The 13,079-nt window shown below is 38.2% G+C and overlaps 1 protein-coding gene across 2 annotated transcripts in view; it reads right to left on the bottom strand.

Moving 5' to 3' along the window:
- Positions 1–13,079, bottom strand: part of LOC140741811 (ERC protein 2) — a 767,514-nt gene that overhangs the window by 299,187 nt on the left and 455,248 nt on the right. For both annotated transcript variants that reach the window (XM_073072223.1, XM_073072222.1), the window contains one exon: positions 6,955–7,086. In XM_073072223.1, the coding sequence (XP_072928324.1) occupies positions 6,955–7,086 (132 nt within the window). The remainder of the gene's footprint in view (positions 1–6,954; positions 7,087–13,079) is intronic.

Genomic DNA, 13,079 nt, shown 5'->3' on the forward strand with positions numbered 1-13,079 from the left:
TGGGAACAAACCCCTATGGTCATATGGAGACTGTGTCTGCTCTATGCAAAACAACACCCAAGTTCACAACAACTTTGAGTCCAACAGTGCATTATTGTACTGCCCTAAGCACAATCCAGTACTTTTCATGGTCAGGTTTACTAAGACTAGAATTTGGTCCAAATTATTAACTCAATTTAATTCCCAGATCCAACCACATTTCCAAACCTTCTCTTCCTATTCCTGCATTATTTCCACTGCAATCATTCAAAGGATCTATCTTGGTCACTTTTTAAGTTACTGTCTATATGCTTTTGCATTCAATATCGTTCATAAACATAAGAAATTGAACACGTATACCAATAATACTGAGCATCATCTCATTACTACATCTCTGCTTCACCCCCGTGTCTGACCTATCATTTTTTTCTTGTACGACATCCTTCATTGGATGAATAGAATTTTCCTTCAAATCAATATAGAGGAGACTGAAACAACCATCTTTGAAGTTAGATAAGTCACCTGGACCAGACTGTGCACACTCCAGGGTTCAGAAAGAGGTGGCTGAAGAGATTATTGAGGCATTAGTAATGATCTTTCAAGAATCATCAGATTCTGGAATGGTTCTGAAAGATGGAAAATTGCAAATGTTATTCCATTCTTCAAGATGGAACAGAGGCAGAAGAAAGGAAACTGTAGGCCAGTCAGTCTGATCTCAATGGTTGGGAAGATGTTGGAGTTGATTATTGAGGATGAGGTCTTGGGGTGCTTGGAGGCACATGATAAAATAAGCCGTAGTCTGCATGGTTTCCTCAAGGGAAAACTTGCCTGATAAATTTGAAATATCAAGCAGCATAGACAAAGGAGAATTGGTTGATGTTGTGTACTTGGATTTTCAGAAGGTCTTTAAAAAGGTGCCACACGAGGCTGCTTAACAAGCTACGAGCCCACAGTATTACAGGAAAGATTCTAACATGGATAGGCAGGTAACTTTGAGGAAGCAGAGACACTACAAAAGGACTTAGACAGATTAGGAGAACGAACAATGAAGAGGAAAATGGAATACAGTGTCAGAAAGTGTATGGTCATGCACTTTGGTAGAAGAAATGAAGGGGTTGACTATTTTCTAAATGGAGAGAAAATATAAAGAACTGAGGCACAAATGGACTTGGGAGTTCTTGTGCAGGATTCCCTAAAGGTTAATTTGCAGATTGAATCTGTAGTGAGGAAGGGAAATGCATTAATTTCAAGGGGACTAAAATATAAAAGCAAGGATGTAATGACAAGAATTTATAAAGCACTGGTGAGGCCTCATTTGGTGTATTGTGAGCAGGTTTGGGCCCCTTATCTTAGAAAGGATGTGCTGAAACTGGAGAGGATTCAAAGGAGGCTCATGAAAATAATACCAGGATTGAAAGGCTTGCCATATGAAGAGTGTTTGATGGCTCTGGGCCTGTATTCATTGGAACTGAGAAGAATGAGGTGTGACCTCATTGAAACCTATTGAATGATGAAAGGCCTTGATAGAGTGGATGTGGGGAGAATATTTCCTATGGTGGAAGAGACGAAGACCAGAGGACACAGTCTCAGATTAGAGGGACGTCCTTTTAGAAAGGCGATGAGGATGAATTTCTTTAGCCAGAGAGTGGTGAATCTGTGGAATTATTTGCCACAGGCATCTGTGGAGGCCAAGTCTTTAAGTATATTTAAGGGAAAGATTGACAAATTCTTGATTGGTCAGAGCATGAAGGGATACAGGAAGAAGGCAAGAGATTGGGACAGAGAGAAAAATTGGATCAGCCGTAATGAAATGGTGGAGCAGACTCAATAGGCCAAATGGCCTAATTCTGCTCCTATATCTTATGGTCTTGTATATCATTAATACAGATCCATGCCCACTATTTTCAGCCCGAGATAAAGCCTGCAGCTGAACCAGACTGCTTACAACTTGGTACTGGGTAGAATAAAGTTTTCATCCATACTTCACTTTGTTGTTCCTGTCCTTGACTACACCAAAACTATTCTGGTACACCACACGTTGTCTAGTACATACGAATATGCAATCAGCTAAAACTGCCGCTGCTTGTATCTTAACTTGCTCCAAATCTCATTTATCTATCATATCTTGCGATGGTTCCCACTCTGGTACTAGTACTTTTACACTTAGCCCTACAGCACTTCAGGATCTGTGCTCCTCAGGTTCGGACTCGCACATCCTTCATCTCAATCGCTCCATCACTGACTGCTATGCTTTCTCACAATCAGAATCAGAATCCTTTATTATCGCCAAGTATGAGGACACATACAGGGAATTTGATGACGGTGTCCCTGAGCTCTCTCTGTACAGAATTAAAAGCAAACAATAGTGCAAATAATCATAAACTATATACAATGAGGTCCACCTCATTGAATGTACAGGTGGACTTGATTTATAATAGACTAAAATTCAAGTGTTCATAAGACTGATGGCATACGGAAAGAAATTGTTCTTGTACCTATTTGTCCTGGCATACAGTGATCTAAAGCGTCTACCGGAAGGAAGGAGTTGGAAAGGTGATGTCCAGGGTGTGATGGGTTCTGTGTTCTTCTGCTCAGTAATTTTCTCCTTAAAGCCTTCGATGTCTACCTTCTCCTTGAAACCTAACTCTTTGACTAAGTATTTGGTCATTTAACCCATTTCCTCTGTGACTTGGTGTCAAATGTTTGTCAAGTTCTTCCAGATGTTTCAGATGGTGGGAGAGCTGAAAATTGCAAGTTGTTGCTGGAACTGACTGAAAATTCATAATAGAAATACAAAGAACTTCAGATGGACAAGAAACTGGTTAAAGAAGTCAGTGAATGTATTTTTTCCAAACTGAGCAAGTGTAAAAAACCGTGCTCTCCATTATGAATGAATGATCTTTATTTTCATTATACATAGATACAATGAAACTCTATTTGGCTTCCTCTCAGGCAATTAAATAAAGCGGTAGATAAAAACAAGACAGTAATAGAAAAACAGGATTAAATAGATAAGTAGCAGAAAATAAGTTGCAGCAGCACCAGAATATCACAGTAATGTACAAAGTGCCGTTAGTGCAAGTATTTGAGTCCTTGTGTGTGCTCACAGTTTCAGTCATTGTTCTGTGGGAGTGGTGTGATGGAGGCCACAGCTCTGGGGTAGAAGCTGTTCCTCAGTCTATTTGTTCTGGCTTTTAGTGTCCTGAACCTTTTGCTGGACGGCAGCGGGTCAAACAGGGAGTGGCCAGGGTGTGTTCAGTACTATGACATTTGCTCATCTAAATTTAAAAAATCTAATGATCTGAACAACAGTTTTAAGTATTAGTATGCAGTGGATACAAAACTAACAATCATATTTAATGATCAAAAAGGAACAGGAAACAACTGGAGATAATAGAGAGAGCATTATCTTACATTGCAGTTCCTGATGTTGAGTACAAATGACCTTGAGCTGATCTGAGGCCAATTGGTTTCATTAAAAAGAAGTTGCATTGCCATTCCTTGAGAATGAAGATTCAGGGTGTCAGAGTTAAAAACAAAACTGTTTATGTTTTTTCTTGTCAGAAAGGAACAAGGTATAAATACCCTGAAGATACACTGCATGTGAAATGATTGCATGTTCATCCCAATGGTAGCTCCTTAGCATAAGACAGTAATGCCTTTGAAAGCAATGAGCCAATAGCTATCCCATGAGATCTGATATAGATGTGGGGTTTGAAAGCTGCATTCAACACAGTTGCAAGCATTTTGAAAAAATTGAGGACACCAACATTCTACTCTTGTTAAGCTACTCAGTTTACCTCGTGTAACCCCTTTCAGAAACTGAAGACCAGGTATGAGAGGAGTGGTGATAGTTACAAATAAATCAGGATTCTTATCAGCCTGCTACTCCATTCCAGACATCCAAAACTTTAAACTACAGGCTCTAGGGACCCACACCACAGACCAAACTCACTGGAGTCCTGGGTGAAATACAATTTGCACCTGCTCTGCATCACATTTGAGTGTAACTCAGATCATAATGATAAACCCGCATGGTGATATCATCATGGCTATTAGGCGGAACCTCTAGGGTCAAAGGTCATGTGAAATTTACCTCTTATTCACTGGCCAAATAGGAAATCACTGGCACTGGTGGAGTTTTAAGCTCTGATTCGGAAATGTAGTTCACATTTTGGGCTGGATGATGTGATGTCTGTCATTTTCTACTTTCTCTCCAAACTCATTTAATACAGCTCATTAGTAAAGAACTTCCCTTCTCACAAGTATCAACCTTGCACAAATCCAAACCAATTTAAATTACATGCAAAAGCTTAGCTTATCTTGCAAGCAGGTATATCACAAAATGTCATTCTGGAACAACAAGCATTCCTAATAAATAGATCTCCTTAACCAAGAAAACTTGTTAGTATTTTTGATAAATGGTTACCAAACTGAAAATAATGAGCACATGCCTCTGTCCCTCCCTCTCAGTGGTACCCATGTTCCTTTCCCTCCCTCCTTCTCCCACATTCTCACCTTCCATTGCTCTCACTCTCACTCTGCCTCCCACCCTTTCCCTCATTCTCACCCCTCCCCTCCCTTTCCTCTCATTCTCACTCCCCCTCTCCCATTTTATTTTCTCTCCCATTCTATTTTCTCTCTCTGATTCTGTTTTTGTCGCAGATTTTATTTTCTCTCTCATTTTATATTCTTTCTTTCTCATTCCATATTCTTACTCTCTCATACACACAGACATACACACTCAGTTTCCATAAATGCCATTTAACATGTTAAGCATTTGCAGATTTTTGTTATATTTTGACAAAATTCTGTTCAAAAAGCCAAATGAAAATATTAATATGAATCTCCCAAGTCGTAAAGTGTTCACAATTACCACATGCAACATTTGTGAGGCCAGCATACCTCCTTTGTTGAGCTGCATAATGAGCAGATGGTAAGAACGACCAGTGAATAACTCCAATTAAACCAACAATATTAGTTGAAGTTTATGTTGAACAGTTGCATGTCAACAGAATGAAATCAGGATGAAAAAGACAAAGAAGTTAAGATATCTGGAAGAAATCAAGTTAGTTAGTTTGTTTCGTAGTCACTGCAGATAATAAAGGGATCAAAAATTTGATTCTCTGTAAAAGAAAGGAAACAGAAGTAAACTTAAGAGTCAGATAGAAGATGTACCTGGAAATCACAAAAAAATTTAAAATCAAGTGGTGGGAAAAAGAGAAATTGTAAATAGATAAGATTGAGGCAAGAATGCATGATTACTTAGAATAATCACGCAGTTGCATTTACAAAAATAACAGTAGATGCCAAATAAAAGCAGAACTATAGGGAAATAAGTTAAAGATAGTGTTAAGAGATTCTATTGTTCGTATGTACCAGTTAAGTAGTATAACAAGGTACAATCAACATTGCTTCAAAAAATTATTTGCATTCTTCAGCAGGAAGTTTCTTGATTCATCTCAACTGTATACTGCAGAACTCTACATATGAAATTCATTACAGTAATTGCTATTTTAACCTTTTGAGTACACAGCTTTAATCTAATAATGCAAAAGTGTAATGGATTTACAATATTTATCAATTAAGTTACCATTCTAGAAGTCTAGAAACTTACTATATGTATAGTACTTAATAAGGAAGCTATATTTCAATTATTTGTGTAACTGAAATATTTCATTCCAGAACATAAAAGTACGTTTTGATCATAGTACTCAAACAGTTAAAGTTTAACTAATGATCTTAAGCGTAACATACACACTTTGAAATACCTCAAAAATGAGGACTGGAAGAAGAGTTAGGGAAATGAGTAGTAATAGTCACAACTTTTGAGCATTCTCCATGAAATTATTTAATTCTGTATCTATTGGCTCCATACTTGTGAAGCCTGACTGAAAGGTACAGAGAATGAAAAGTACAGGACATGAAAGAACTTTCAGCATTAGGCTTCTGTCAGGGAACAGTCACTGGATTTATGATGGATAACAGTGAAGGGGTGGAAAATGCAGACTACATTTCTGTTATCATAAGCTCAGGATATAACAAAGGAGGATCTACAGAAACAATGAATAATATTTTCATGATTAGCATGGAAGAATGTGAAGTTTTGTTTTGTTTTGCAGCTTTAAAATGCAACAGTTGTCTGACTGAAGGACCAACAGCCCATTTTAATTGGCAATCAAATTAAATCATTCAATGGAGGGTTCAGTGAAAGATAAATAGAAGTGACACTTATCAGCTCGAGAAAAGATTGTGTGTTTGACCAGTGAAATATGTTTACTCTCATTCAAGAAGATTTGTCAATCTTTATGACAGATCGTTCCCAACCAAACATTATTAAGCTAATTTGCAGCCTCTAACTCTTATCTAGCAAGTTGACATGACTTTGGAACAGAATTAAGAATGACGACTCAGGAAAATATAAATAAATGATTCTTATGAAAAGGAAATTTAGCTCTGCACATTTATTGCTGCCTTTACCATTACAAATTAAAACTGCATGGCTTAAGAAAACATTACAAGTTGCATTACAAAGAGATTGGCAAACCTTTCTGAATGAGTGGGGCTCATATTTCATCACTCACTCACAGAATGCTTTCATGTTTAATAAAGTGCCACTTCTGTTTATCTTCAGTTTAATCCATAAGAAGTCATTAAAATTTACAATACAAGTTGAGTAAAATTAGCTGAAGGTTATTCTGAGTATTCAATAAAACAAGCTAGTTCTTTAACATTTTTCCTGCAAAGGACAAAAGCTAAACAACTGGGCAACATTTGTCCAGATAATTTATGTTTCAACTGTTGAATCCTTCCTCAGAAATGAAAGCTACAGATTTTCAAAATTAATGAAGGTATTAAAAAACACACACAGAAACAAATGAGAAAGAGTGTGGCTAAAATTTTGAAATCCATTTAAAGTCCCCTGACATTATGCCATTGAGAAGAAAGAGTCAAGGCAAGTTCTCTCATGCAGACCTGTTTCTCTGCAGAAGATCTAGAAGCCTCTTCCCGGGCGAGAACCACCTCTCTTTCCGCATTTATTTGTACGCTTTCACGCAGGGCTTCTTCCAATTCCTCAATTCTTTCATCTTTCTTTTGCACTGATTCCTAAGAAAAAGCAGGAAAACTAGGAATATTATTTCAATGGATAGTGTTAATATTTCTCCCAACACGTTTCCGGGTATAACCATCATAGGAGAATAAAATTAAAACAGAAATCACATCTGAAATGATAAAAAAGAGGTGAAATATATATGAGTCATTGTAACTACCAAAAATGCACTTTGAATAAAAGAAACAGAATACTAATCAATGGTCCTGCCCTGCAATGTTCAACTTCTTGCCATTCGACTATGGATGTAAGATGAGTCGAAAAGTAAACCTGCAATTAGAAAGGTTAAAAGAGAGCCAATTCAGTCCAATGATCTGGAACTGTTGCTATATAGGCTAGACATTGAAAAATTGTACACACAAGACGAAAGTTAATCAAGTCATGAAATGGTATGGATCTGTGGCTTCTAATTTCTGAAAATGGTTCTTTTCACAACTCTAAGTGAAAACAAAACAAAAACAAATAAAAGATACATTAGCTGTTGTTGGAACTGACTGGTCACACAGGGACACTGTGTGCTGGTTATCCAACATACAAATTGAATTTGACAGCATGGTAGCAATTTGATTCACTAAAATCAACAGCGAATGTGCTACCCACCTCAGTACTGAAGGGGCAATTTTAAATCCATATGTGTAACTTGACAATGGTGCTATTTTCAGAATTTTGTAACATATTGGTGAAAAAAAAAGTGTTTAGAGAGATTACCCTTGAAAGAGATTAAGTGCAGCCAGGAACAGAACAAAGAAGCAAAGATATATACCAAGCATTTGCAAGAATTGTAATTCCTAAGAAGATGGTGCAGAAATAGTTTCTAAGTAAATCTGGGTTATTTTATCAAACCGAAATACTGTATACATGTTAATCTTTCAGAGTAAACTCGGAATATGGTAAATAAGTTATTGGAAAATTAATGATTTGACTTTTATAGAATAGACCACTAAAACCATTAGATAAAATGTAATATTTAAAATTGGTAGTTAAAGAAATTATCATTGATATATAAACTTCCTTTGAAAATACAAACATAAAAATGCTTTACCCTTCATTGCTCATCTGCATAAAGTACATAGTGCAGAATGAAATATTTTGACCATCATATTTAAACCAATTCCTGATTAGAAGATCTCAAACAAACTAGGCCTGCTTTTATCCATCTTCCTTGACTTTCTAAATTCCTTTATTAATGCCACTGTGGAATCTGACAATGATGACTTTGAATTGATGGCCTCTCTTCAATAAATTCCTAAACAGAACTAGTATTTATTCACTTCATGAAACCAATTATAATTTAAGAATCTCTGTCAAATTTATCTTCTGGAGGATAATAAACTGCTGTGTATTCTTTACTCTTAGTTAACATACACAGTGTATTTTCTCAGATGGGGTCTCCAAAATGGACACAGGAACCTAATCACCACCTCGCACACTTGGACCTGTACTTCCAAAACACAAAATAATATTCATCTTTAGATGGCTTCATCTATTACAACAGGGGTTTTCAATATGGGGTGCACAAACCCCTTGCTCAATGGTATTGGTCCATGGCATAAAAAAGGTTGGGAAACACTGTATTGCAGGCTTTTTGATGGAATAAAATATTTGAATTTCTCAGCATCCATTCATCTACATCATTTAGTGACTTTCTGAATGGACAATTACATTCTATTTTACCCTCCCAAAATCAGATTTTGCGGCAGTATTGTATATGTCAATTCTTCACTCATTTAATTGCCAAGGTCTTTTCTAATGTTTTCCAAAATTTCCTTCAGTGTCAAAAACATCTAAAGTGAAGTTATTTATGCCCAAAGCAAAATCAACATCAATAGCAAAAACTATAGTGGAACCCTTTCTAACCCATGGAGACATTGCATCATACATCCATCTTGATTAAAGCCATTGACCTGGCTTTGTGATAGTAAAAAGGTGAAGACGTTAACATTTGTCAATAGTCTGGGAAAGAGACACCTAAGCTGCCTTGTAGATTTTTGTGAAAATGCCTTGCCAATATATCAACATCATGACCACAGGGTATTAGAGATTACACTGACATCCTGTTTGTCACCAGCTAATGTCAGAAAATGATAAGTTTTTCTTAGATCTTTTTGGGAAGCATTGATGTCAACAGTTAATTTCCTTCGCAGCGGACTTTAAATAAGGTTGATAAGTCTATCTCTTTGTTTCCTGCTCCTCAGTCATACCTTCAAGGTATTAAATTCCATCACACCAAATATCTAAATAATGAATAGCATTAGAAATATTTCACTTGACACGTCTGAAAACAAATAGAAACAACTTTTATTGTGTTAAATTTTTTTTTAAAAAGCATGGACCAGAGGCCTGGAGGGTTTAGGAAGAGGATCCACTTGAATATTTCACGCCAGAGTTCAAAAGTGAAGTTGGTGGAAAGCAGGTAAGCTGATTAGTGAATAGCTGGTGAATCTTTTCTGCTGTTTAATTTTGGCTTTATAAATTCTAAACTCGAATGATGAAAAACTTCGGAGCAGCTCAGCTGAATGCAATGTTATAGTATTTAAGAAGGAGTGGACACATTCAGTGATACAAATGTAGTGTCTCAGGTTGCAGCAGGTTGGGCTCCTATAGAACATATACTGCACAGGAATAGGCCCTTCGGCCCACAATGTTATGCCAAAAAATTAAATTAGTAAGCAAATGGCTAAGTAAACAAACTTCAGGTTATCAACCTGGAACAAAGGCTAGATTCACTGTCGTGGACCTGCGCAGCTGAGAATTTTGGACACGGCACATTCAGAGTGGTGTTCATATCGCAATTTAAGAAAATGTGAGCAGAGGGAGAATTGGTGATTACCAGACAGACCAAGGGGACCAGACATCTACTTCACAAGCTCCTGTAGATTCAGGAATGCCCTTCAATAGCTATAGAGCACCTTGCAGGGTGAGGTCCCTCAGTGGAGCACGTGGTCCACACCAGTACCAATAATAGGGAAATGAGGTCCTGTAGGCAGAGCTAGGAAATTTGAAAAAGCTGGAGAGCAAAATAAGACAGATACACTTGGGCTGTACCATGACCTGCAGATACAGTCAGTTTCACAAATCTTTCATCAAAGTTCTCAAACCATCCTTTGCACAGATTAAAGGTGACTTGATTAACTGTGGCTTTTTAAAAACCTTCACTCAAGCTCCTGGCTTTCTTGTGGACAACCATTTCATTGGCTCTATTATAGTCCAATGAAGATTTTGACGGGCTGAGGGGATCTGGACTATATACATGTATATTCTGTGCCATTGTGCTTTAATGGTATTCTATTTGTGTGTGGACTGGGCCTCAAGCTGCGGTGTCACCCAGAGTCGGGGGGGGGGGGGGGGGGGAGGGGAGGAAAGGGGCATCGAGGCTGGTGCGTTTCACCTGAGACGGCAGGCTAGAGTTGTTACTACCTTCCACACCCCTACCCCAGTGTTCGAGGTGCGAGTTTTGGACTCTTTTATTGTGCGATTATGATACCATTTGTGCTTGCTATCTTCTGTGAGACTGTTGGTACTGTGTTTTGTACTGCTGTTTTGTTTGGCTGCTCTCATGAATGGTTCAATGGCAATTAAACGTCAACTAGATTCACTACCTTTTGTCCACTACATACATTTAATTCATTAGCTCAACATTTTCACTCATGTTTTGTCACAAACTCGTTATGCTACTTTAGCAATGGTTGAAGCACTTGATGCTATAGGTATCTAAAAATTAATCTCCTTCTCAAGGACAACCTCACCATCAACTTGTTCACCATAAACAAATAGCCAACGGCTAAAGCAGTAATTCCATTCTCTAGTTTGTCCAATATCTTAACCTCCTGCTTTTGGCCAAAGAAGGAAGGATAAAGTGTAGATTGGTGTGTGTGTGTGTGTGTGTGTGCGTGCGCGTGCGTGTGCGTGTGTGTGTGTAATATAGAATGTAAGTCTATTCTCTGATCCACACTCCGGAGCAGAAGGTGGCGGTAATGCACCATTAAGCTGGGTGCCAACTGCCGTAAAACAAAAAGAAGAAGAACCTCCTGCATTAATGTCATCATTTTCTTTTGTCTCTTTATATTCATTTCACTAACCAAATTTGTACTCATATTTGTTTTAGGGGGTATAATAATGGTCAATCACAACGTCTATGATGTATTCATGGTGATAAGAGCAGGCAATGCCAAATGCTGTTAACACTAGTTCTTTTAACACAGCCTGGTCATGTATCCCTCATCTGTAACTACTACTGGGTTTCCACTGCACATTCAAAACACTGCAAAATACCCTTGTTTATACAGAATTATAGTGTCATAGGGCACTGCAGCACAGACACAGGCCCTTTGGCCCATCTAGTCTGTGTGACCTGTTACTTTGCCATGCCCCAACTGCTCCATACCCCTCTCACTCATGTACGGATCCAAACTTCTCTTAACCATATAACAATTACAGCACGGAACAGGCCATCTTGGCCCTTCTAGTCCGTGCCGAACTCTTACTCTCACCCAGTCCCACCTACCTGCACTCAGTCCATAACCCTCCATTCCTTTCCTGTCCATATACCCATCCAATTTTTTTTTTTTAAATGACAACATCGAACCTGCCTCTACCACTTCTACTGGAAGCTCGTTCCACACAGCTACCAATCTCTGAGTAAAGAAGTTCCCCCTCGTGTTACCCCTAAACTTTTGCCCCTTAACTCTCAACTCATGTCCCCTTGTTTGAATCTCTCCTACTCTCAATGGAAAAAACCTATCCACGTCAACTCTATCTATTCCCCTCATAATTTTAAATACCTCTATCAAGTCCCCCCTCAACCTTCTACGCTCCAAAGAATAAAGACCTAACTTGTTCAACCTTTCAATGTTGGAAATTGTTTCAATGTTGGAAATGCTGCATCTCCACTTCTAATGACAGCTTGTTCTACACTGGCACATCTCACTGAGTATAAAAGTTCACCCCAGGTTCCCCTTAAATATTTCATTTTTCACCCCCAGCCTATGTCCTGAAATTCTAGTTTCACCCCATCTCAGAGGAAAAAGCCTGCTTGCATTTATCCTATCTATACTCTCATAATTTTGTATACTTCTATCAAATCTCCCCTCATACTCCAACACTCCTATGAATAAAGCCCTTACCTTTTCAAACTTTCCCTATAACTCAGGTCCTCAAGTCCCAGCAACATCTTTATAAATTTTCTCCTTACTCTTCAATCTAATTGATATCTTTTCTGTAGATTGGTGACCAGACAAAGAGGAATATGTTGTAGGACAGAGCATAATAAAAATAATGAGGGCTTGTAAGAAAGGCTGTGCAATAATGATGGAAAATTTTAGTTATTATGTAGATTGGACAAATTATATTAGTGGCATTAGCACCGGACTTCGAGGCAAGTGGTCCTGGGTTCGAATCCGGCTGGCTCCTTGCTGCTAAAGAAACAGAAAGGTTGCAGCCCGATGTGGCACAAGGCATGAGTGGAACAACAACAATAATTATATCATGGTAAAGAGGGCAGAGGCAGAATTTGAGAGTAAACTACCAAATAATATAAACATAGATATTGAGAGCTTCAACAGGCAAACAAAAAGAAAGCAGATAAAAACAAACATTGATCCCTTGCAGAATGAGATTGGAGAATTAATAATGGGTAACCGAGAAATGGCAAAGATAGTAAAAATGATTTTGGATCAATCTTCAGAGCAGAAGACACTTCGAGGCACTCCTTTAATTGGGGTCGACCGTAGATATTACATCCCAGCTGTCTACATAATACTCAAGCCAGTATGCAGCCAGGGCAGTACAATATGGAGAGCAGCCTGTTGCCTACGTAGCAGGCTCCCCTCTCCATGCAGCTGATGAATCCAAAGGAACGGTAGAGACCAATACAGTTTGGCACCAGTGGTGACACAGGAGTTGCCAGTCAGTGTTGAACTCAATGTAGGACTGCATTAGGGATTCCGGTTCTGGATTTTTAGCCTTCACCGTGAGTGGATATAGCTAGAAG

The sequence above is a fragment of the Hemitrygon akajei genome, chromosome 19 (assembly GCF_048418815.1).
Source record: "Hemitrygon akajei chromosome 19, sHemAka1.3, whole genome shotgun sequence".
NCBI lineage: Eukaryota > Metazoa > Chordata > Chondrichthyes > Myliobatiformes > Dasyatidae > Hemitrygon > Hemitrygon akajei.